The sequence below is a fragment of the Trichomonas vaginalis genome, chromosome VI (genome assembly GCF_026262505.1).
Source record: "Trichomonas vaginalis G3 chromosome VI, whole genome shotgun sequence".
Lineage (NCBI taxonomy): Eukaryota > Parabasalia > Trichomonadida > Trichomonadidae > Trichomonas > Trichomonas vaginalis.
This window is the reverse complement of record NC_067208.1, coordinates 5609886-5633123: the sequence shown is the minus strand read 5'-3', so window position 1 is coordinate 5633123 and position 23238 is coordinate 5609886. Positions and strand designations below refer to the sequence as shown.

Sequence of the window (23238 nt, the reverse complement as noted above, 5' to 3'; positions counted from 1 at the left end):
AACTGCCTTCCTCCTGTGATGTTGTCAAAATGTCATGTTGTCACATTTTTTCAGAGAAGTTAAATGACCTGGTGACCTGGTGACCTGGTGACCCTTCAGTTCTTCAAAAATAATTAATTATTGAATAACCTAAATCATTTACTCACAATATTTTTGTACAAAACGACCCCAAGCTTTTAACTTCTTTTCTGCAGTTCATCCATTACTTCATTACCTAATTAATTACAAACATAAAATATATTTAGTTCATTCGGTAAGCCCAGACCTTTGGGTCAAGCACATTCATTGAACTCTATACCATGCGAATACAGTCATAAATGGTGGCATGTAATCTTTTACTTTGTCCGTTGTTTGTGTATATCCTGAAACGAAATGTGTATGGTTTCCTTCTCCCTGAGTGTCATCCCAGTAAACAATTTATAGCAAACTTAACGTCGTCTTTAACATCATATCTTTACCTTTTGTCATTCCTGACCAATCCCAATATCTATGCTTATGCCAACCCGCTTGAGATGTACTTAAATCTATGTAGTGACTGTGTGCAGGTAAATTTTCACCTGAAATCGTTTTACTTCTCCTGTTTCTTTGAAGAGTTTGCACAATACAAAAACCTGTCAACTATTTGTTCCCATGCACCAACACCAAACATTACTTGAGGACCTCTTGCATCCATAGATGTATAAATAGAACCTACTGGGTTCAATTAAATCAAACATATGAGATATTATAGGATTGTCTCTTTTGAACTTAAGATATAGTGTAACTATTTCAGGTTTCTTCTGGTTTGTGTCAGAATATTTTTTATAATATAATCTTATGTTTTCAGGTAGGTAAAATCTTGACTATAATATTTATTTCTGTCATCTGTATAATAATATACTATTCTCGTTTTTTCTATTGCATTATATCTTTTATATCTATAATAATCTAAATATAATGTTAGCTTTTGTTCATCTACATGTGGTGTTCTGTCGTCATCTCCATAGTCATAATAATATGGTGCTGGAGCTGGGTCAGCCAACGTCATACCTGCCATTTCATAAACTCTTAAATATTTCTTTTGTTCATCTCCATATAAGTTTAAGTAACAGTTGTTGTCTAATGGAACTTTAACTTGTGTGCCATCATTCTTTTTATAACTTACATACATTTCATTGTTATTTTTCGGAATGAGTTTACACCGTGTACCATTTTTTAAGGACTGTACAAACTGCCATCTAAAATATTTATTTTCTTCATTGACAGAAAAGTCACCAACAATAGTTTCAATATTTTTCGTTGTTCCTATCAAACTTTGGTATATTTCGTTAACATATGTTTTATCCACCTTCTTCTCTAACTCATCGTTAACATATTCCTTATCCGCTTTCTTCTCTAACTCATCGTTAACATAAGTTTTATCCGCTTTAAGGTCTAAACATCCTGAAACCCATCCTGTATCAGCTTTAGTTTTAAAAATCTTTGATGTCCATTCATGATACCATTCAACCCTTTCTTTAATTTCTTTATCTTTTTCATCAACGTAAACCAAATTTGCCTTCTTATTTAATTCACTAGCCACATATTCCTTATCCACCTTCTTCTCTAACTCATCGTTAACATATGTTTTATCTGCTTTAAGGTCTAAACATCCTGAAACCCATCCTGTATCAGCTTTAACTTTAAAAGTCTCCAATGTCCATTCATGATACCATTCAACCCTTTCTTTAATTTCTTTATCTTTTTCATCAACGTAAACCAAATTTGCCTTCTTATTTAATTCACTAGCCACATATTCCTTATCCACCTTCTTCTCTAACTCATCGTTAACATATGTTTTATCTGCTTTAAGGTCTAAACATCCTGAAACCCATCCTGTATCAGCTTTAACTTTAAAAGTCTCCAATGTCCATTCATGATACCATTCAACCCTTTCTTTAATTTCTTTATCTTTTTCATCAACATAAACCAAATTTGCCTTCTTCATTAACTCACTATCCACATATTCCTTATCCGCCCTCTTCATTATGTCATTTAGGAAACCTTCTATGAATTCCTCATTTAAATTAAATCTTCCAATCTTCAAAACTTTAGGAAATGCATTTAATGCGTAATATCTCTGTTCTTCTGGTGGAATTGATGTTATATCATCCGTTATACCTTTAATTTTTGAATTCATAAATAAAATTTCTTTTATATTTGATATCACTGCACCACCTTTGCAAACGAATTCGAAATGGTCATTTTTCAATACTATCTCCAAATCTCCATATTTCAACCTTTGCGTTTGTTCTGCCGTCTTTGAATTATATGCATATATGGCGTATGTAATGGTCTGAGGGACCTGGGTGTTTTGTGCCTTAAGTTGTTGTGGTTGCTGTTGTTTAATCATTTATTATGATTTAAAAATAAATATTTAATCTGTTATCTCATCAGCTATTTTTTCTATTTGAAATTGCCATAATATTTCATTCATGAATTCTAAATCACAATCAAATAGGTCAGTTATTCTAAATTTAATATTTGATAAATCTTTTGAATGAAGAATAAATGAATTCCCGGATAATTGAAACGGATATGATAAAGAAAATGTGTTTAAGTTGATGGATAAAATGTTTTGTATTGATGGGTAAGAGTTAGGGTCTAATGTTTGATGTGAAAATCTCATTGGGGTATTAACTTTATCACATTTGATTAAAATGAAATTGGAACCAGTGTCAGAATACAAAACATCCCCAACATCTTTTTCAAAATTTAATATCCCCAACAATGAACGAAGATGAGGAGTACAAAATTTAATTTTCAGCGGAAATTTAATAAGGTTATTTATTTCATCAAGTTCAAAAAGTTTATCGGTTTTGATTTAAAATTTTCTTCATACCATACGATAAATGATTCATTTAAATAACTTAAAATCATGTTAATATCCCATTTCGCTATCACATTATTTATATACATATCATACGTTTTTTCAAGGTCATCTTTAATAAATGATATATAATCTGAAGGGTCTAAAAGAATGGGATTAAATTTACCACTCACAGAAACGAGAGTAACATTATAAATTCCGCTAACTGTTAAATTTAATTCACAGCTATTATTCGAAATAATATTGATAATTGACATTTTTATTACGATTAAAAATATGGTAAAGCGTTATTTTCCAGTGATAAATAAAACTAGAATAAGATTACCTCAAGAATTCATAAATTCAACGAATAAGAAATTCATTCATGTTATAAATTTTAGTGTTTTCAGAAAATATGAGTCAATGTCATATTCATCAACAGGTTATATTTCACTTCATTCAAATTTAGTTCAATCAAACCCATATAATGACCATTTCATAAGATTTTCAGATGGTATTAAAAATGTAATTGATAGATTAAAATATGAACAGATTGACAATATCGAATTTTTGGAATTTTGGTTTAAATATCCGATGGAAAAAAGATTGAAGTTAAAGATAAAGCTGATACTATAACAAAAACAATTACAATGACCGATCCAGATAGTGGGGAACAAAAAGAAATAAAACAAACGATAGAAACTGGTGAAAGGTCAATTATTATTGATTATGATTCAAAGGATTATTATTCGATAATGTTAATGCTTGAATATTAAATAGCCTTAACAAAGAATTTTTCAAGTGATATTTTATATTCATCAACTATTTTATTATAAATATCATTATATGTTAAATGAAGTTCAGTTGTTGTTCCGTTCTTTGATATCTTAATTGTGCTAATATCCTTTATAGGATTTATTTTTGCAACTGTTCCGCAGCATGAAACCTCATCATCTATGAAAAATTGAATCTTAACGTCTGAATCTTGAACATCACAAAGAATGGCGATAATGTGAATTAATGATTCATAAGGTAAAATAATTAAACCAGATTGGTCAATTAAATTTATTATTGAATCATAATTATTAATTATTATATCACGGTAAATTTTCATTAATTCAGAATTAATGTCTACTTTATATGGCGCATTGCGACTGGAATCGTAGATTCCTGGGTTCTCGATGTTTGATGAAAGAGGTGGGGGGTATGTTGGATAAGTGGGAATTTCAACGGGTTCTTTACCGGGTTCAGATAAAATGATTGGGTCTCCATCTTCTTTATTTTGCTCCTCCTCTTTCTTTGGTAAGTCACGAGTTAATAAATTTGGTTGAGTTGCTGACCTTGTTAATTCAGGGCTAACATTAACTTTAACATTTTGAATAATTCGTGATTTATCATCATTTACGTTATAACCAACCGTAATCTCTGCTTTTGCGTTTGTGTTCTTTTGACTAGTGAAACGTCTTCTCATTTATAATTGAATAAAAAAAAGAAAAATATATTTAAAGTTTTATTTAGTTGTTACGGTAATATCCCAAGGTTCATCATTGTTTGCTTATACTTTCTTTGTAACTGCACCAATTATGTTATTGATATTGCTTTGAGTTTCTTCCAGTCTTATTTTATCATTTACAATATCTTTAATCATTTCATTACATGCATTCTTAAAACCATCTGATTTTTCTAATTTACGTCTATCACTTTCTTTAATTAAATCAAAGTTATAACCTTGTTGAGAATAAAGTGGTTTCTTTATCAATTCCTTGAACGCTTCTGAAAGTGAAGATGAAGAAATTCTTGCCACTTGAATTGGTTTAAATTCTGCTTTCATTGCTTCTTTCTGTTCATTGAACACTGGATCGAATAAAGCAACTTTAAAGAATTTCTTAGCTGGAATTTCAGGTCATATATTTGCATATTGACCATCAAACTGGTTAGAATATCGTGGTAATCCATCCGGTCCCTCTTCAACAGCATTTAATTCTTCATTGAAATAAGAATATGGATTAAGATGGTATGAATACATTGGACCATTTTCACCTTCTCCAATGTATTGTTTAACAGCTTTTCCATTTTCATCAAATTTCATAGGATAACGTTCATTATATGCTTTACGTTTAGGATAATCAGATATAGTTAATTTATAACCATTTATGACTTTAATATTACCTTGACCATCAGTAACAAAGACTTCATTTATTCCATCAGGCTTTCCATTTGGTCCTGTAATGTCTGCTTCATGTGCTTCCCAATTTGGTCCATGACGTTTGGCATATGCTTGAGCTTCTGGTAATGTTAAAACGTTTCTCATTTGTTTAACATCCTTTTGAAGACCGGCAACAATGTGGACTAATTCTTTCATTCCGTCTGGAACTTTCATAGTTCTATTATATGCACCCTTTTTGTTTGTCCCTTGTTTTAATGGAACCTGTAGAAGATTTGCTATTTCTGTCATGTTTAATTATAAATAAAAAATAAAAATTAATTATAAAAAGTTAATCAAATTTAACACTTCCTTTATTTAAATCAACTATTATTTTTCCATGTTCTCCTAATTGTTGATATTGTGTGTAAAGTTCATTAATGCTCATTGGTAAATTCACTTGATAAAGCATAACGTTCAACTGTTGACGACTAAAACCACTGAAAATGAAAAGTGTTGATAGATTTGATTTAATGTTTGTGCTTAATGCTTTGAAGTATTGAACAGCCATGAAGAATGAACACTGAATGTGTCGACATTGAGTTAATAACTGATTAAAATATGATTTCTCATTTGTTATTAGTTTTGATTTCACTGCATCATCTAGAAAAATGAGTGAATGCAAAAATTCTTTATCAAAATTTGAAATAGAAAGTGTTTCAAATAATTCATCCCGTTGTTTATCAATAATTTTATCCTCTAATCCTTGCTTCTTGATTGTATTATATAATTCTTTATACATTAAAAAGTTTTTTAAATAATCTTCTGCTTCTTCTTGTGATAAATAAATAATTGGAATTTTGATTAAATGCTTTAAAGATTCAAATGTATCATCTGAAGGTGAACCTGAACGGTTGATATAAATTAACACATGTGAATAGGGGGAAGTGTTAGCAATAATGATAATTTGTTTTAATATCGTTAATGTTTTACCTTTATTTTGTTTACCAATTGCTGCAGTGATTGAATTTAATAACATTCAGAATATGGAATTTTCATTAATTTTTCCTTAGATAGAGCATTTCTATTATCACTCAATGCTTCATTAATCATATCATCTACGTATGTATTATATACTCCGCTAATTCTTCATAAGGGGTGGATGAATTTAAATCCATTTAATCAAAAATAAATTTATAATTTTAAACATTTCTATTCATCAATATTTCATCATATGAACTTCTATACTGTGGTGGTGTACCTGTTGGATGATATTTCAAACCTTCTTCCGGTGTCCATGTCCAATACGTAGTCCTAGTAAACCAAACCTGAGGAGGATTTGTCACCTTTGAACAGTAAGTGTCATTTTCACCCTGAATGATTGGATAAGCTTTCACTTGTACTGTAACTTGTGAGTTGAAAGTTTCTAATCCATCAAAGAATATACCCGCTCCATCACGTTGAACTGGAATAGTGCATAAGAATGAAGTTTGGTCTTTCCATGTTCTAGCTAATGGTGTGCCATTATCATCATTCAGTGGTCTAGTTAATGAGTCCTCGTATTCTTCCGTGCATTCATTCACTCCATCTAAATCAGAAGCTTGAAGCATACGTGTAAAGAATATGTCACCCACTGTGGTCATCGCTTGATCGGGGAAGTTTCTGGAATCTATAGTGACCTGAAGACCTCGAAGCATTGGATTTTCTAAAACTGTTCTTTGCATTGCATTCTTCGGAAATGTTAACACAACATCTGTAACATTATGAAGAGCGTATGAGAAATCTGAGCTAATACCTTCAGGAGAGATGCAACCTCCATTTAGTGAACGAACGTCAATATGTTGAGCTGGAATCATGAATGGATCTTCCTTATTAAATAAACGTGGTATTGCTTTAACTGATTCTTCAATTAAACCATATCCTGGTGTAATGCATTTATCCTCTAAAACTTCCATCTTTGTGCATGAAATAATAACGTCATCAACTGTTGCGTCAGCAGATGTAGCGGCTAAGCTTGTAATTAATTTGGTAGGAAGTCCGATTTGTTGGAATTTGCGATCATATTTATAAACATGATTCATAATCTTTTCATAATTTTCATCAGTTATCTTTTCATAAACATAATTTTGTAAATCAGCAACTCTTAACGGGTCAACCTGACAAAATACTAAAGTATCCCTGAAAACATAATATTTAAGAATGATTTCACCAAATGATTTAGGATAATCATCGAACGCCTGAAATGCTAACAAATCATTTACCGGAATAATCATATCAAAAGTGACATCAACTTCTTCATTTGCTTTCTTGAAAACTTCTGAAGGGTCAATATATTTACCACATACTGAGTTATCATATTTTTGAACATTATTATATAACGAATGAACAAACTTTTTAACTTTCCTTTCTGATTTTGGTTTATATGTTGCAAATGCGAAAGATTCACGGGCGCAATCCATCTGAAGATAACCGGCATCACCTCTTTCGGTTTCTACTTCTAATTGTTTAAAGCTTTGATTTGATGATTTGTAACCAACGAATAAACGCAGGCATTTAAAAGCGGCATCACATGTGAAAGCTTTATTTGAAACTAGAGTTGCTTTAACTTTGCGTTTAATATATGTGTCACCTAATTGGTTCACATCATGAGCCGGATTTGTAATTCTTAAATGAGTTTGTTTATCATCAAAATATGGAGCATCAGAGTCATAGCATGAACTTTCAAGTTCTCTATAATATCTTCTACCGTCATTCTTTGCGAATATTTCATTTATCTTTTCGAATGAATGAAACACATTTCCATTAATCGGTTTAGTGTTTGGCACTAAATAGTTAGTCGTCATTTATTATTAAATAAAAAATCAAAATTAAAAGATGAAAATGAATTTTTAATTTTAATGAAATAATCAACTATGGCTGCAGGATTCTTTAAGAAATTATGGGATAAAGTAAAAAGAGGAGCGCATAAAGTTTGGGAAACAATGAAGAAAGGAGCAAATTGGATATTTAAGAATAAAGAAGCAATTAGTGACGTTGCTGAATCAATAACACCAAAAGCTGCCCCAATAAGAGAAATATTAAATAAAGGAGAAAAAGTTTATCAAAGACTTCAACCGATACTAAGATAAAAATAATATTTATTTATTTTTCCACTATCTACCCCCTATTTTATTAAGTATTCCTTCAGCTATTCCACCAATTGCGTTACCTGCTTGTGCTCCCATCGCCGGATTACCTGCTTTAGTACCTAATACTCCACCTATGATAGTTCCTGCCGTTTTCGCTACTGGTGCCAAAAAGTTTGCAACGGGTTTAATAATCTTTTGATGAACCCAACCCGCAGCTTTCTTAATTCCTTCCCATAATTTTTTAAAGAATCCTGCCGCCATTTCTGATTTAATATTAATTAAAAAATATATTTCATCACTTATATTCTAATTTTTATTTAATGATAAATGAAACCAATTTTAAAAATAAATGAAACAGAGGAGGAAGAAATAAATGAAAGTGAAAATGTTCAACAAAAAATAAACGTTGTTAAACCAATTACTGAAATAAAAATTTTTTCATCTGTTGAAGAATTTAATGACTATTATGCTAATAATAAAAAATTATTTGAAGAATTGACAACGTGTAAATTGAATAAAATGTTTAAAGTTGATGGATTCAAAATTTCAAAAATAAAAGGAGTGGTTAGTTTGAAATCTATTCCTCAATCAAGAATCACCTCATTAATGAAAATAGATGATTTAACAAAAAGAATAGAAATTATTGAAGAGCGAATAAATCAAATTATTGATTTCATAAATCATGACTCGTTGAGCCCGGGTCCTTAAAGCCCATCACTGAGTTCAAGGTTATATTCATCAAATATTTCATTATTAAATGCAACTTCTGCTAGTTTATTTATTTTTTCAATACGATCATTTGAAAGTCTATCGTTTAATTTTTTCTGAAGTTTTTCATTTTCTAGTTCTGAAACTTTATTTGGATGATATGTAAATTCATGAAATTCTTTGGCCTCGGTTTTGATCATTAATTTACAAAGAACTTTTGTGGTTGGAATTCGTTTGAACCATTTATTAGTTATATTCGTTATATATTCAATATCTGGAATTAATTCCCAATTTTTTGCATTTTCAATTAATTTATTATCAAATGCAAAAGCAATGGGTTTAATATTATGTTTACCTTTATAATATAAACTTTCTACATAATCATCGAAATAAACATCTACTTGTTTAACATTTTCAAGAATTGGTGAAAGAGCATCCATTAATTGATTGACGGTTACGAATCTTGATCCACTCATTTTCTTACGAATTAAAAAAATAAATTATTCAAAAATGTCAGAAGAAAATATTTAAATAAATTATTTAAATTTTTTTACTCTATTCAAGAATTTTATTTTTGATATAACTCATTGAATTCAAATTTTTTTAAAAAATTGACACCATATATAACCAGTAGAAATTCTGCCAGTATAAACTCTACCAGTAGAAGTTCTGCCAGTATAAACTCTACCAGTAGAAGTTCTGCCAGTAGAAGTTCTGCCAGTATAAACTCTACCAGTAGAAGTTCTGCCAGTATAAACTCTACCAGTAGAAGTTCTGCTAAAGTTTTCAATTTTGAGGGAAACAGTAGAAGTTCTGCCAGTATAAACTCTACCAGTAGAAGTTCTGCCAGTATAAACTCTACCAGTAGAAGTTCTGCCAGTATAAACTCTACCAGTAGAAGTTCTGCCAGTATAAACTCTACCAGTAGAAGTTCTGCTAAAGTTTTCAATTTTGAGGGAAACAGTAGAAGTTCTGCCAGTATAAACTCTACCAGTAGAAGTTCTGCCAGTATAAACTCTACCAGTAGAAGTTCTGCCAGTATAAACTCTACCAGTAGAAGTTCTGCTAAAGTATTCATAAACACCTTTTTATATCTTATTTACATCTAACATGCACCAATTTATTTTATAACTTTATTAATACTAAATTTTATTTCATACAAAAAGTAAAAATTCATAAGTTATATATTAATTTAATAAATTATATTATCATTTATAATAAAATTTTTCGAAATGCAGATAAATTTTAACATGTTCGAAATGAAACTATTATAAAATATATTCTTTTTATTAATGGTAATATAGGAATTGTAGGAATAAAAACTTTTTATAAATTATTCATAAATTTTTAAAATCTGCTATTCGGAAGTATGTTCAAAAATCATTCAATTATGTGAGAATTCTTACGATTACAAAAAAAGTCACACAACCCGCATCATATACTACTTCAAATGCGGAAAAAAATTCATTTCATTTTTAATTAAAATATCGATGCAAATCGCATAAAACGATCATTTGTATCATTATTTTCAATATATCTCCCTAAATTTTTCTATGACAAAATTTATAAAAAAAATATGTCAATGTTTTCCCAACCGAAATGAAGATAAAATGACTCAACAACTATGGGTGAATGGATGCATGGACAGAGTTGCATGAAATAATTCACTTCTTTATTTGATGGACAAAGTTCATACATCAACAAATAAATCAATAAAGGTTTATTAAATTTTCATATTCTATATCAGTCTACCATGATCAAGATTCAAAATGATCGATATGAACTCAATTATGAATTAAATTGAATGTTCAATAGCTTTCGTAAAGAACCATTAACAAATATGGATTGCAAACATGCAAATGCTAAATGGAAAATTACAAATTATCTAACAAAAAATGGATTTCGATTGATAATTTAACAGAAAATTAATTTTTCGGAAGAAACAATGTTTAAGAAATGGTTTTCTATAACTCTAATATTGATTAATTCAAAAATATATAGATATTTTTATTACATATTTTCCATAGTTGTACAAATCTCAATAGCGAGAGAAATCTTGTTGTAAGCGATATCAGGAGTTGTGTAGTTAGGGAGATGCAATCTGCAGAAGCAAGTCTGAGCGTGTGGAAGTCTATCTTCAGTTCCACCGCTTGATTTGATTTGGATGTGGAAAGTTGGATTCAATTCTTTGTTGGGGAAACGAGTCAAAGTTGTAACGAATTTCAACAAAAGGGATCTTTGTTCATTGGACATTCTGTCAACAGCTGCCCAATAGTTGGAAATAACATATTCATTGGATTTATTGAATCCATCGAATGTAGTTATTTGTCTCAACTGAGCTGTAGTGATGACATTTGAGCCTTGAACCAACAAAGCAATCAAAGTTGCATTCATCATTGGATGTGTTTCAAAACCAATGTTAATTGCGAAACCACTCCTTATGAGATCCAAGTACTGGGAAATCTCGTTGATTCTCGCTTGAACGAACTCGTCAATGAACTGTTCAACTGATTCTCCAGTGACGTAATCAGTGTGATGTTGCGATGGCAAATTGACGATTTCTCCTGTCCAAGAAATATAAGTCCATTTTTGTTGGAATCTCGATGTGAAGTCCAAATCATTCTTCGATTGTCTGAGTCTGTCGAAGAGTGTCTTAACTTGTTCATCGACCATCATTATGTCGTTTTCTTGCAATAGTTCTCCTGCAAGATGTTTCCAAATGAAAGGAGCGAAAGGAATATCCTGTGGGAAACCATTTCTTATGATAATTCCAAGGAATGTTCCAATCGCTTTGTACTGATCATAAGAATCTTTTCCGAGAGTTGTTGATGGAACATATGCATCTCTGAACGATCCACAATGATTCCTTCCGTTTGGAGATTGGATGAAAAGATGAGATGTCGGCTGGAAAATCGAATTTGCCAGTTCAATGAAGAGTTCTTTTCTTGGACCACCAGCATCGATAGCTGATTCTCCAACGAATGAAACATGCCAAGGCTTCTCACGAAGTTGTAGACGACTTGGACTGAGTTTCGAAATCTGTCGAGTGAACTGCGCAATGATAGATTTTCTGACATCTCCTTCTCCATTGAGAACCAAGAACTGGGCACTTCTTCTGTCCAATTTGATATCAGGAGCAACTTGCGCGATGAAGTTGGAGACGGCGACTTGTTGCAAGAAGTCTTTTGTTGTATCAGCAACAGACAAGAAGTCCATGAATGAATTCAAGAATGTTTCAGGAATGATCTTCTTGAAATTGAACCAAATGTAGTTGAATCTATGAATCAACAAAGTATACAACAAAACAACGTCTTCAGGGAATGACATAATCAATGGACTCTTCAATGCATAATTTACCAAATTAGAGAAGTCTGAATCCAACAAGTTTTCCTTGTACGAGTTCTCTTGTTTGTGCAGGAGACCATTTCATCATGAAGATCTTCATATCTTCGATGAATTTCTCTCTGAAAAATTTAGGTTGTACTAAAGGAACTTCTGCAAAAGCGTCTTCATCGGCAACTTGTTCGAAAATAACGTTAGGAACAATGATATCTCCACATAAATTAACAATGACTTCTTCGTCAGTAAACTGGTATTTAAGAGGTAATTCCTGGCCATGAAGTGTTGTCTTTTGTGCACCAACAATTAACTCTAAATACGAGTTTTGTATGTTGAAATTTCAATTTTTGAAGAATTTTTATCCTTGGAGTGCTGGACTTTGTTTTTTGGACCTCTTTTTCAACTCTTTGAAAAATGAGTTTTTTTTTAAATAAATAAGATAAATAGCAAGGGTATATATGTACCAATGTATTGATGAGAAGAAAAAATACCTTCATCGATCAAAAATGCCGAAATTTTTTTCCTCAAGTTAAATTATAAAAAGTTGATTTTTTCATGATTTTTTCAAACTCGGCCAATAATAAAGATTTGAAGCCCAAAGTTATATATGTAATGAGAATGCCTTAATTAAATCTATATCTTAAATCAAAATTAAAATATTTTATTACAATGAAGTGAAATAAGGGGTTTTATTATTTTGGAGGATAAGAGGATTGATAGAGCTCTATGAATTTTTTGAGAACTTTCTAATACTTGTAGTGCACCCTTAATTCAGCGGCGCTTCACACCGATAGATGAAGGGAAAGATTTGCCACTTTTTATATGAATATCCCAAAAGATCCAAAAACTCAACCAAAAATTCTAAGTCCAAAAGAGCAAACTATTAAAAGATTAAAGGATACACTCCAAAATATCCAAAAAGAAATGGAAGACCCGCTGAATTCTCGTGGTGGTGCAAATCACAAACTTATTAACGATATTCAAGAATTAACGAACCAAAGATTAGAATCTGTTGATTTATGGCAACAAAACGAGCTAATAGCTGCACAACGTGATTTTGATTCTCAATGCAGACAAATTTACAATGATGAAGTTTACCTAAACGAGAACGCTAATGAGCGCATGATGCATGTCCTCTTATTAAAACATGAATTACTTTCTAAAAAGTTACCAAATGCCGCAAAATATTTCAATAAAATGGATTGTCCATTTATTAATGAATTTGTAGCTGAAGAACGCAAGAGAAATGTCTCAATTGATTTGGATAACCCTCATAAGCCAGTTCTTTCGCCTCAAGAAGCACAAGAATTTTTAAGAGATGTTCCTGATCGAGCATATGTTAAAGATCAAGAATTACATGTTGGCAATACTACATTTTCTATTGGAACACCCTGCAATGTTAAATTACAAAACACTTTCACGTTCTCAGGGGTAATTTCTGATATTGTTTCAAGTACAATCTTCTTTACACCAAAAGGTGGCCAGAAAATGGCATTATCCGTTCAATCGATCAACACCAAAGTAGTAGAAATATCAAAATAGAAAATTTCCGATTATTTTACATATTATTTGTTTTATATTATTGTTATTAAAAATTTCTTTCATGACATAATATTTTTTTTGTTAAATAGCTATAAATTTATTGAAATAATATGAGATTATAATTTTTTTAGTAATCAAATAAAAAAAGCAGTTACATATTAACACATTACTGGCCAAACTGTTCGATATCATTAAGAATTGTATTCTTGAAATCTGGAGAATAGTATTTGACAGCCTGATCAGGATAGCAAGCATTGATTGCATCGACATATTCCTTAATTTTAGTACCCGGTTCAGCTTTAACCTTCTGAACGGCAGCAAAGCCGCCTTCTTGGATAAATGGAACACGCATCTTTGGATTCTTTGGAATAATCTTTGAAATCTGTTCGAGAACGAATTCGAGGACATTGTCTGGTGCATTGTCGATAATCTTCTGAAGAGCTTCTATCATTGTGCACTTCTGAACAATTAACTCCATTGCACGGTCTGTCTTCTGTACAAGGTCCTTACTGGCACTAGCTCTGATACGCTCATTAAGGAGTAATGTAAGAACGTTAAGTTTAGCTAATGCTGCCGCTGTATCTGATGTATGCTTTCCAAGTTGACCGAGAGTCCATGCTGCTGCCGCCTTTGTCTGATCGGACTTTGCCTGAACAAAGACATTCAAGCAGACATCTGCGGCGCCGGACTGTAATAAGACTGTTGCGAGAGATTGTGAGAATGAAGCGATATAGCCAATAGACATAACTCCGTAGATTGGATCGTTGCCTTGGTCTGGCTTCAAGTACTGGACAAGAGCAACGGCTCCGCCCTCTGTAATGATTCTTTGTGATAATTCTTGTGTATGCTTGACGATTTCTCTGATAAGTGTTGCAGCTGCCTTACGGACTTCTGGTTCCTTATCGCGAAGGCAAAGTAAAACGTGTGGGAAGATTCCAGCGTTGACAATGCGTTCTGCGCTCTCAACTTGGTGTTTGGCGATGTGAGCAAGTGTAGAGCATGCGACTGTACGTAATTTCGGATCTTGATCTTTGATTAATGGTGCAATAATTTCAATTCCGTTTGCTTCGATGATGAAATTGCTTAATTCAGCATCATGCTTAGCGATATCACCAATAGCAGCAATAGCGATTCTCTTCAATGATAAATCGTTGCTTTGTGTTGAAGTAATTAATAATGGAACGCCCTGAGCATCAACAACTGAATGTGCGAGCTCTGGAGTGTGTGAAGCAATTGATCCGAGAGCTACTGCTGCTGATTCACGAACTCTTGTGTCATAAGATTGAAGGCAGCAAACAATCGGACCTAAAGCTCCGTTTTCAACGACTTTTTCTGCTAATTCTGCTGAATGTTTTGAAACTGTACGAAGAACGAAGCATGCATTCTTTTGGTAGCTTAAATCTTCTTCAGAAGAAAGGCCGTTAACAATATCAACTAAAACTCCATCATCGACGATTTGTTGTGCTATATTTTCATCGTAGTTTGCGAGACGGCCAAGAGCTAAAGCTGTGCTTTGCTGAATAGCCGGTACATCATCGAGTAAAAGTGGATGAAGAATATTTAGAACGCGAAGTTTTAATAAACGTTCAACATTTTCGGAACGGCTCGCAGCCTCAGCAACTGTACGAACAAAATTCCTCCTGCACTGCTCGAAATTTGCAAAGTCTTTATCAAGTTGTGCACTCATATCAGTTTTAAAAACGTACTTCTCAAAAACGGTTTTGATATTTTCATTCACTTAGCGGCGTGAAGCACCAAGAAGTGTAGCAAATCCAAAAATAGAAGTATATTCAAGAGTTAGATAGATGATATTTTGGTATTTAACTAGAAATAGTAGAAAAACATCAATAAATTATCGAAATTTCAAATAGATAAGGAAAAATTAAAACAAGAAATAATATCTATTTATATTCAAACAAAAATAATATCACTAACGATTATAATTTTCTCTTCTACTGTCTGGTTTTCGATCATAATCAGATTTTCTGTCATAATTGTCTTGTTTTCTTCTATCAAACGATTCAGAATGAGAAATAGGTTTCCTATCCATTTCTCTTGGTTCTGGTCTTCTACTGTAATCGCTTGGACGAGGTTCTGATCTTCTTTCGTAATCGGACCTCATTTCGCGTGAATCAGATCTTCTCATTGGTGGATCAGGAGGTCTTCTATCAATTCTGTCGTAGTCAGGAGGTTTTCTGTCGTAATCTCTTGACTTTGGCTCGATTCTTCTGTCATCACCTCTTCTGTCGAGATCTCTTGGGTCTGGCCTTCTATTGTAATCGCGTGTCTCAGGTCTTCTTTCGTCAGATCTTCGATCGAAATCTCTTGGATCTGGTCTTCTTTCGTCAAGCCTTCTTTCATCTGGTCTTCTGTCATAATCTCTTGGCTCTGGCCTTCTGTCGTAGTCTCTTGGCTCAGATCTTCTGTCGATATCTCTTCTTTCATCTGGTCTTCTGTCGTCACCTCTTGGTTCTGGCCTTCTGTCGTAGTCTCTTGGCTCAGATCTTCTTTCATCTGGCCTTCTGTCGTCACTTCTTCTATCATCAGATCTCTTGTCGTAGTCTCTTGGATCGGATCTTCTTTCATCTGGCCTTCTGTCGTCACTTCTTCTATCATCAGATCTCTTGTCGTAGTCTCTTGGATCGGATCTTCTTTCTTCTGGTCTTCTGTCAAAGTCTCTTGGATCGGATCTTCTTTCTTCTGGTCTTCTGTCAAAGTCTCTTGGATCGGATCTTCTTTCTTCTGGTCTTCTGTCAAAGTCTCTTGGATCGGATCTTCTTTCGTCAGATCTCTTGTCGTAGTCTCTTGGGTCTGGTCTTCTGTCGTCACCTCTTCTGTCATCAGATTTCCTGTCAAAGTCTCTTGGATCGGATCTTCTGTCATCTGGCCTTCTATCGTCAGATTTCCTGTCGTCAAGCCTTCTCTCGAAATCTCTTCTGTCGTAGTCTCTTGGATCTGGTCTTCTTTCATGATCGAGTGGCCTTAAGTCCGATCTCCTGTCGAAATCTCTTGGATCTGATCTTCTGTCGAGATCACGCGGATCTGGTCTCTTTTCGTAATCATACGGTCTGGATTCTGATCTTCGCTCGAAATCTCTTGGATCTGGCCGCTTTTCGTAGTCATAATGATCGCGCTTTCTGTCATCTTCTCGTGAGTGGCCATAAGCAGGAGATCTACGATCATATGGTGGTTCGCTTCTACGCTCGTAGCTTTCCGGTGCTCTTCTGTCTGGTAAGTAATCATCTTGTCTCTTGTCAATGACGTAATCGCTCATTCTTCGGTCGTATTCTGATCTCCTCTCTGGGTAGTAGTCATTTCTTGGATCTACTGACCTTCTTTCGTATCTGTCTGATTCTGGTAATCTTCTGTCGATTGATGGAGATCTCCTTTCGCGTATTTCATCGCGCCTGCCTCCAGGTTGGTAATTCGGTCTCCTTTGGCTTGGATAGTTCTTCACATTTTCGAATCTTGGACGAGTGGAAACTCTTGGTTTTGATGGAGTATATTGTCTGCGAGGAGGCTGTAATTGACCATCTGGTATCTTAGGACCAGAAATCAGTAAGTTTCCGTTAGATTCCTCTTCAATAGCGATATCAATGGCTTCTTGGTACTCATCGACTGTAGGAGGCGGTATATCTGGTACGTGATCTGACCATATCTTTGAGAATGCATCTTCCGAGCAGTTGAACGCCTGCATCATATAATCGTCTGGAGGAGGAACAGAAGGTTCCTTGCTTCTGTGATCTTCTATAGGGCTTATGTACCAGTCTGACAGTGCATCCTGGCGATCAACTGCATGAAAGAGGTTCTCAATATCGCAATTTTTGCTTTTGAAGTACAATTTGATTTGATCGATGCAATTGTTGAGCTGTTCGATATCAACAGTTGGTTCAACTATCGAAGCCCATGGCTTTCCATTAAAATCTGGAACGTCCAGCTTCTCCATATAAAATGATAAAGATACAGCGGCTAGAGCGACCGTTGGTGGCGTAAAATTGTAGAAGATGGGTGATAGTTGTAAATCGTTCAAAAATTTATAGCAGTTTTGAATAGTAACGTGAGTAATATTATGATAATTTGGATAATAGCTTGGCATGTGCCAATGAACAACATGATGAATGTATTCGCGCATGTAGTCGTAAGGCAATACAACTTTAAAATTAAACTGTAAATCTTGAATTAAGTCTATTTCTGCTAAGCGGCATGATTCTGTGACGACTTTAACAAAATCTTTGCTGATTCTATGAACTTCTCCCAATAAAGCGAAAGCCTCAATGAGATTGTCCTTGCCGCGGCACTCATCGAGTGCTTTAACGAATAATTCAAGCATTTTACCGTCTTCGCAGACTTTTGAAGCGAGGTGGAGAGCAGCTATAGCTCTAAATATTAAAACGTAATCATCATTTTGATTTTCCTTGTACGTAACTTTGAAATAATGCAAAGCGTACGCGCGAAGGACTGGATCATGAAGTTTTACTTTCTGGAAAATCTCTTTATGAAGGGTAAGAACACATGATATAATGCTGTCTGGGACTTTTTTGTCTCCAAACTCCGTCGGAGACAGCATTATTCGTAATTTGTTTTTTTATAATTTTTTTTTCTCCAAGAAACAAAAAAAAATTTTAATGGTTCGAAGGAACGAGAACAGTTGCATTAGAATCATCATCAGAATTTCGATTTGTAAATGAGAATTTTGGTCTCTATTATACTAGAAATTTCAATTCATCTCATATCTAAACAGCCAAAGAAGCAGATCTCCTTGATATCTGATTTTCAAATGAGGTAAAATACATTGATCTTCCTTGGTATGGAATAGTTATGTGTTTGAAAAATCAAAATGTAAATAACAATATTTTCCCTTCAAACCCTTACACTCTGTATATCATAAGATAAATATTTTAGCCAACAGCTCCCAGAATCTAAATATATAATCAACGAGAAATCAAATAGTGAAATCATGACATGGTGCTATGATTTAACAATTGCAACTCTTTTTGGATGTAAGTTCTATTTGGCAAACAACGATTGCTTGGCGATTTTAAGTTTGAATTGACCAAAATCACATAAAAATGGACAATAGATTGGTAATTCCTGAATATTTCGAGATTCTAAAGGAAGGTGACCAAAATAGATGAATGATATCCATTCATTGTTCATAAAAAATCTCTTCAAATTTATTGTCAAAATGAATTTTTCACGAAAAATTTTAATTCAGTATAAATTGCATGTGATAGGAGCAATTCTATTATGTTCATAAAGATATTGTATATCAATTTCTTTGCAATCGAAATTTTTCATTTTGAAACGATGAATATTACTTTAATTTTCAGAGAGTATATTCTTATTTTAAAACAAAATACAAGCTAGCACCAAAAATATTTAATTTCTAGCTTGAACCAAGATATGAAACAAAATTATTTCATATTGCTAAATTCAGAGCATGATACTTCAGCCATGTATTGCTCAATACTAATAAATTTATTAATTTTTGAATTTTCACTAAAGTTTGATACTGAAATAATCTCCCAATGAGAATATATCAAAAAAAAGTGGCATATAATTTACGTATCGTTGCAGTGGACCCTTAAAATTCAGCATCTGAATTTTTTTGAGAACACGTATTGCCATTATAGTTACCAATCAATAAATTTTTGCTGGTATAAAAAATGTTGTAAAACATTCGAAACTTATGTCAGCCATTTAAAATTTTTAAAATTTTCAAATGGAAGATTTGCAGAACTTGAGCAATCCAAGAAATCTTTCTAGTGCATTTCAACCTTGCAATAGCGATCGGCCTAGCTTGGAAGAAAACAAAATGAACATCAACTATCAAGACTCTTCAGTAATATTGAGTCCGATGAATCTTAATAATGCACCTCAAGTTCACCTTACATTTAAAATTCTAATTACAAATGATTTAGCAAAAAATCCCATATCTAACGCTGTTATCCTTATGGACCTAATTAAATCTTGTCATCGAGAAGATGGAGAAGTTCTTCAGTTTTTTGAGAAATTAGTTTATCCAAGATTCATTAAGAAATCTAAAAAATATGATCATTGTAAATTAAATCCTTATGCAGTTATGAACCATTTTATGGAATCTACATTCCCAGTATTTTTTGGGAAATTAATATGAAATCCTTGTCAAAAGGCTTTAAATACAAAAGGAAACTTTTCTAGTAAGAAAGAATTTCTCATTTCAAGAACAAATCCAGAAGAAATGAGAAACAAATGTCTCACTGTTATTAGAACATTGATAGATTTCAGCATCAATGAACAAGTTTACGACGACTATGGTGTTAACCGAGAATTTTTGACGAGAAAAGCGAAATTTTATTTTTGGCCTTCTCGAAAGATTTCACAAGAACAAGCAATAGAACAGATACCAGAATTCGCAAACATCTTCGCACTGGAGTCAAATCGTTTGATTTCGATAAAATTGAAATTGAGTTTTCAGATAATTACAAAGCTGCTGTCGAAATCAAGAAGCATGGTGTTGAATTTGGTGAAATACTTTCTTTAAAAGAAGGCGATGAAATTATTACTAGATACTTCATCAAAGCATTCTTTGGATACCCTGTAGAGAATCAGAAATACAGTTGTGAATTTGTTTCCGTAGAAGATTTTATATTTGATGACAATAATCGTTTCCCACCTGCTTATTTTAGTCTTCCAAAGATGAGAGAACCATTTGCATACAAACTTCTCGAGTGTTTTGGCATTGGTCCACATGTAGAATTTGTAATAAATCCATATATTTCACGCGGATTCTATATTGCAAAACAAGATTTAACACATGGCGACCAAGTCTTTGTTGAACTTGGAAAAGATATATTTCATAACACTCACGATTAAGATTTTTATATGTATTTTGCTCACAATTTATTTGAAAAACCAAAACAAGAATCCTTTAATATCGATATTGCAGTCCTTGACATTATGATTAGGATTATGAATTTATATGACATGAACAATGGAAATATCGGATTTATTTTGAAAGGTTATGGCAAGCTTGGTTGGCGACATCTTAGGGATAATAACCTCGAATTGATTCCTCAAATTATTGACTTTGTAGTTCCGACAATTAATGATGTATATGATGATGATCTTAAACTGCGCTTTCTTCAAGGAGACCTTTATATAAATACTTCAGGAAATTCTTCAAGGCAAGCCAGAAGAAAACAAATATTGCATGGGATTCAAAGCAATCAAAAGGATCCAAGAACTTTAGAGAATCTCATACCAGTTGAAAATCCAGACAATTCTCAAGATGCAGATGAATTTCGACTAAAGGCGTTGTTGAAGCAAAAGGCAGACGAACTCAAAACATTGTTTCTTCAACGTAGAAATGACTTGCCTGTTCTCAGGAACAGAACTAATGCAGAACTTATCGGATTCAAGTCCAAGAGTTCTTCAGATGAAAAATCGAACGAAAAGAAACATATAACAACTATCGAAGATTTATTTGCTAATCTTGACAAGTACTGTGAAGAAATCATCCACGCATACCATACGCTTAAGAACTTCATCATTGAAGGCTATCATCAATATTACGATAAAGAAGGAAATCTCATACCACAATCAGATTAAAATAAATTTTATTGATTATATTTATTACCTATCATATAAGTTTTCTTCGCCAAAAGATACAACTAATCAGAGAAACCAATAAATATTTTTTGATATTTAATCTTTTCATTTGGTCCAAAAAAAATCTCTTCCTAATTTACTACTCTAGTAAAGGAGCTACATTTCTTTCATGATTTTGATAGCAATTTAATTCAATAATAACGTTTCCAATTTGAGATTCAAATTGGGTTTTGAGGGAATTTGTAAATGCCATCGTAATCATTTGCCATTCTGTCAAAAATAAAGTAGCCGATAATAAAAATAATCAAAATGCATGTTCTCTCTTAAATTGCGGCATTTATAAAATTCGATATTACAAATTTTCGTCTGACAGATCCGACGACAAAATTTTTCGTTCAAAAAGATGCATGAAGAGATTTACAGCGAAGGTGAGTTCACACTTGACCCATATATGGTTAAAGCTCTGAATCAAGATGATGTGGACCAATTCCAGAACTTGTTTATCTCCATCTCAAATGTAAACAGTCGGCTATCGCCCATCCACATTTATGATCCTCTGCTAAGATCACGACCTCCAATCCTCTCGGTTTGCATTTACGCCGGTGCTCGTAACATTGTACACTTTTTATTGATGAATGGAGCCGATATCCAACTTTATGATTCAAAAGGTAGGCTTCCTTTACATTTTGCAGCATGCAGTGGTAATACAGATCTTGTTGTTGATTTGTTACAATTCGGGTGTGACATGAATTCAACAGATTTTTATCAAAGAAATGTACTTCACTATGCCGCAGAGTTTGGATGCTATGAGACAGTGATTTTAATGTTTACGTATGGTTTCGACCTTACTTCAAGGCATTATCGTGGATGGACACCTCTTCATTTTTCAGCTTGGAACAACTCAATTGGAATTGCTAAATTTTTACTTGAAAATGGAACAGATCCTGAAGTTGAATCCACAAATAACGAAACTCCTCTTCAATTCGCTTTATATAATAAGTTTAATCGTTTTGCAAAATTACTACTAAAGTATGGAGCAAAACCAGAAGGGAGACCAGAAACTCACCATGCAAAGCCTCTTATTTGGTGTGTAAAATCAGATAATGTCGAAGGCATTCAACTTTTAATGAAATATAAAATTAATCTAGAAATCACTAACGAATTTAACGAAACTGCTCTTGAAGTTGCATTAAGATCTAATAGACTCAAAGCAGCTGAATATCTTATTGACCATGGAGCAAAAATCACCAATAATGCTAAAGAATCAACAATGATGAGTCCAGCAGCCCGCAATCTCGTCAAATCTAAATTACGCTCACATTAATTACCAATTCACTTATTTCACCCTTATTATTTTCATCTTTTTTTTTCACCAATAAATATTACTTCATCCATGCTTTAAAATTCTTCTATCATAAGTCATATTCACAACGTAGATAAAAACTTAGAAGCAAAATTTAGTAGGTTAGTTTTTGAGTAGCATCAACAACGATTGAAGATTTTCTCATTGTTTAGGTAAATTTTGTCACTTTTGAAATTCATATTATAAAAAAAATGCAAGCACTCAGTGTTCAAATGTTTTGATGTTTTACATTCGGGAATTTTGAATGAAAAAAATTCCGATAAGTCAATTCAATAAATTTATTTCGCATCTTTTAAATTCAATAAAAAGTCTTGTGCATACCATTGTCATTATTATTTTGTGAAAAAACGAACATTCACCATCATTGAAAAATCTGACATTCGTATGACAAATCAACTCAACCAAGTGCAAATCAACTTGACTATACACCAAGACCAGGAAGATGTGAGAGTATCTTTCCCGTTTAACACACAATCAGATGATGTTGATGAAGTTGTTAAAGCACTCATTAATGAGATCGGTTTGACTGATGAAGAAGGTGTAGAACTTAAACAAGTTATCGAAAGTCAACTAGCTTTTTCACGGCAATCTTCTTCTT

The 23238-nt window shown here is 32.9% G+C and overlaps 16 protein-coding genes across 16 annotated transcripts, besides 1 other annotated feature; 6 read left to right on the top strand and 10 right to left on the bottom strand.

Annotated features, from left to right (window-relative positions):
- Window positions 1-7657: part of a mobile genetic element that runs on past the window's edge.
- TVAGG3_0811380 (uncharacterized protein) lies at window positions 951-2371 on the bottom strand (the record flags this gene model as incomplete). The annotated part of the gene is made up of 1 exon (XM_051247725.1): window positions 951-2371. A coding segment is annotated over one exon (1421 nt), but the record flags the coding sequence as incomplete, so codon positions are not given.
- On the bottom strand, window positions 3600-4298 carry TVAGG3_0811370 (uncharacterized protein; the record flags this gene model as incomplete). Its single annotated transcript, XM_051247724.1, has 1 exon — window positions 3600-4298. One exon carries the CDS (start codon window positions 4296-4298, stop codon window positions 3600-3602), a length of 699 nt encoding a protein of 232 aa, XP_051083199.1.
- Window positions 4731-5282, bottom strand: TVAGG3_0811360 (uncharacterized protein; the record flags this gene model as incomplete). Its single annotated transcript, XM_051247723.1, has 1 exon — window positions 4731-5282. The coding sequence occupies one exon, from the start codon at window positions 5280-5282 to the stop codon at window positions 4731-4733; it is 552 nt and encodes a 183-aa protein (XP_051083198.1).
- On the bottom strand, window positions 5323-5541 carry TVAGG3_0811350 (uncharacterized protein; the record flags this gene model as incomplete). The annotated part of the gene is made up of 1 exon (XM_051247722.1): window positions 5323-5541. One exon carries the CDS (start codon window positions 5539-5541, stop codon window positions 5323-5325), a length of 219 nt encoding a protein of 72 aa, XP_051083197.1.
- Window positions 6173-7051, bottom strand: TVAGG3_0811340 (uncharacterized protein; the record flags this gene model as incomplete). Its single annotated transcript, XM_051247721.1, has 1 exon — window positions 6173-7051. The coding sequence occupies one exon, from the start codon at window positions 7049-7051 to the stop codon at window positions 6173-6175; it is 879 nt and encodes a 292-aa protein (XP_051083196.1).
- Window positions 7658-7882: 225 nt separating the features above from the next.
- On the top strand, window positions 7883-8098 carry TVAGG3_0811320 (uncharacterized protein; the record flags this gene model as incomplete). Its single annotated transcript, XM_051247720.1, has 1 exon — window positions 7883-8098. The coding sequence occupies one exon, from the start codon at window positions 7883-7885 to the stop codon at window positions 8096-8098; it is 216 nt and encodes a 71-aa protein (XP_051083195.1).
- A 24-nt stretch (window positions 8099-8122) lies between these two features.
- Window positions 8123-8359, bottom strand: TVAGG3_0811310 (N-acetylmuramoyl-l-alanine amidase family; the record flags this gene model as incomplete). Its single annotated transcript, XM_001583440.2, has 1 exon — window positions 8123-8359. One exon carries the CDS (start codon window positions 8357-8359, stop codon window positions 8123-8125), a length of 237 nt encoding a protein of 78 aa, XP_001583490.1.
- A 1015-nt stretch (window positions 8360-9374) lies between these two features.
- Window positions 9375-9916, bottom strand: TVAGG3_0811300 (uncharacterized protein; the record flags this gene model as incomplete). The annotated part of the gene is made up of 1 exon (XM_001583439.1): window positions 9375-9884. One exon carries the CDS (start codon window positions 9882-9884, stop codon window positions 9375-9377), a length of 510 nt encoding a protein of 169 aa, XP_001583489.1.
- A 900-nt stretch (window positions 9917-10816) lies between these two features.
- TVAGG3_0811290 (guanyl-nucleotide exchange factor protein) lies at window positions 10817-12133 on the bottom strand (the record flags this gene model as incomplete). Its single annotated transcript, XM_001583438.1, has 1 exon — window positions 10817-12133. One exon carries the CDS (start codon window positions 12131-12133, stop codon window positions 10817-10819), a length of 1317 nt encoding a protein of 438 aa, XP_001583488.1.
- An 834-nt stretch (window positions 12134-12967) lies between these two features.
- TVAGG3_0811280 (uncharacterized protein) lies at window positions 12968-13687 on the top strand (the record flags this gene model as incomplete). The annotated part of the gene is made up of 1 exon (XM_001583437.1): window positions 12968-13687. The coding sequence occupies one exon, from the start codon at window positions 12968-12970 to the stop codon at window positions 13685-13687; it is 720 nt and encodes a 239-aa protein (XP_001583487.1).
- Window positions 13688-13835: 148 nt separating this feature from the next.
- Window positions 13836-15385, bottom strand: TVAGG3_0811270 (sperm-associated antigen 6 family; the record flags this gene model as incomplete). The annotated part of the gene is made up of 1 exon (XM_001583436.2): window positions 13854-15374. The coding sequence occupies one exon, from the start codon at window positions 15372-15374 to the stop codon at window positions 13854-13856; it is 1521 nt and encodes a 506-aa protein (XP_001583486.1).
- Window positions 15386-15584: 199 nt separating this feature from the next.
- Window positions 15585-18260, bottom strand: TVAGG3_0811260 (cyclin domain-containing protein; the record flags this gene model as incomplete). The annotated part of the gene is made up of 1 exon (XM_001583435.1): window positions 15618-18254. The coding sequence occupies one exon, from the start codon at window positions 18252-18254 to the stop codon at window positions 15618-15620; it is 2637 nt and encodes an 878-aa protein (XP_001583485.1).
- Window positions 18261-19409: 1149 nt separating this feature from the next.
- TVAGG3_0811250 (uncharacterized protein) lies at window positions 19410-19823 on the top strand (the record flags this gene model as incomplete). The annotated part of the gene is made up of 1 exon (XM_001583434.1): window positions 19410-19823. One exon carries the CDS (start codon window positions 19410-19412, stop codon window positions 19821-19823), a length of 414 nt encoding a protein of 137 aa, XP_001583484.1.
- A 203-nt stretch (window positions 19824-20026) lies between these two features.
- Window positions 20027-20542, top strand: TVAGG3_0811240 (protein CBG06246 family; the record flags this gene model as incomplete). Its single annotated transcript, XM_051247719.1, has 1 exon — window positions 20027-20542. The coding sequence occupies one exon, from the start codon at window positions 20027-20029 to the stop codon at window positions 20540-20542; it is 516 nt and encodes a 171-aa protein (XP_051083194.1).
- A 9-nt stretch (window positions 20543-20551) lies between these two features.
- TVAGG3_0811230 (uncharacterized protein) lies at window positions 20552-21277 on the top strand (the record flags this gene model as incomplete). Its single annotated transcript, XM_001583433.1, has 1 exon — window positions 20552-21277. The coding sequence occupies one exon, from the start codon at window positions 20552-20554 to the stop codon at window positions 21275-21277; it is 726 nt and encodes a 241-aa protein (XP_001583483.1).
- A 403-nt stretch (window positions 21278-21680) lies between these two features.
- On the top strand, window positions 21681-23137 carry TVAGG3_0811220 (spectrin binding; the record flags this gene model as incomplete). The annotated part of the gene is made up of 1 exon (XM_001583432.2): window positions 21681-22601. The coding sequence occupies one exon, from the start codon at window positions 21681-21683 to the stop codon at window positions 22599-22601; it is 921 nt and encodes a 306-aa protein (XP_001583482.1).
- Window positions 23138-23238: the final 101 nt, after the last annotated feature.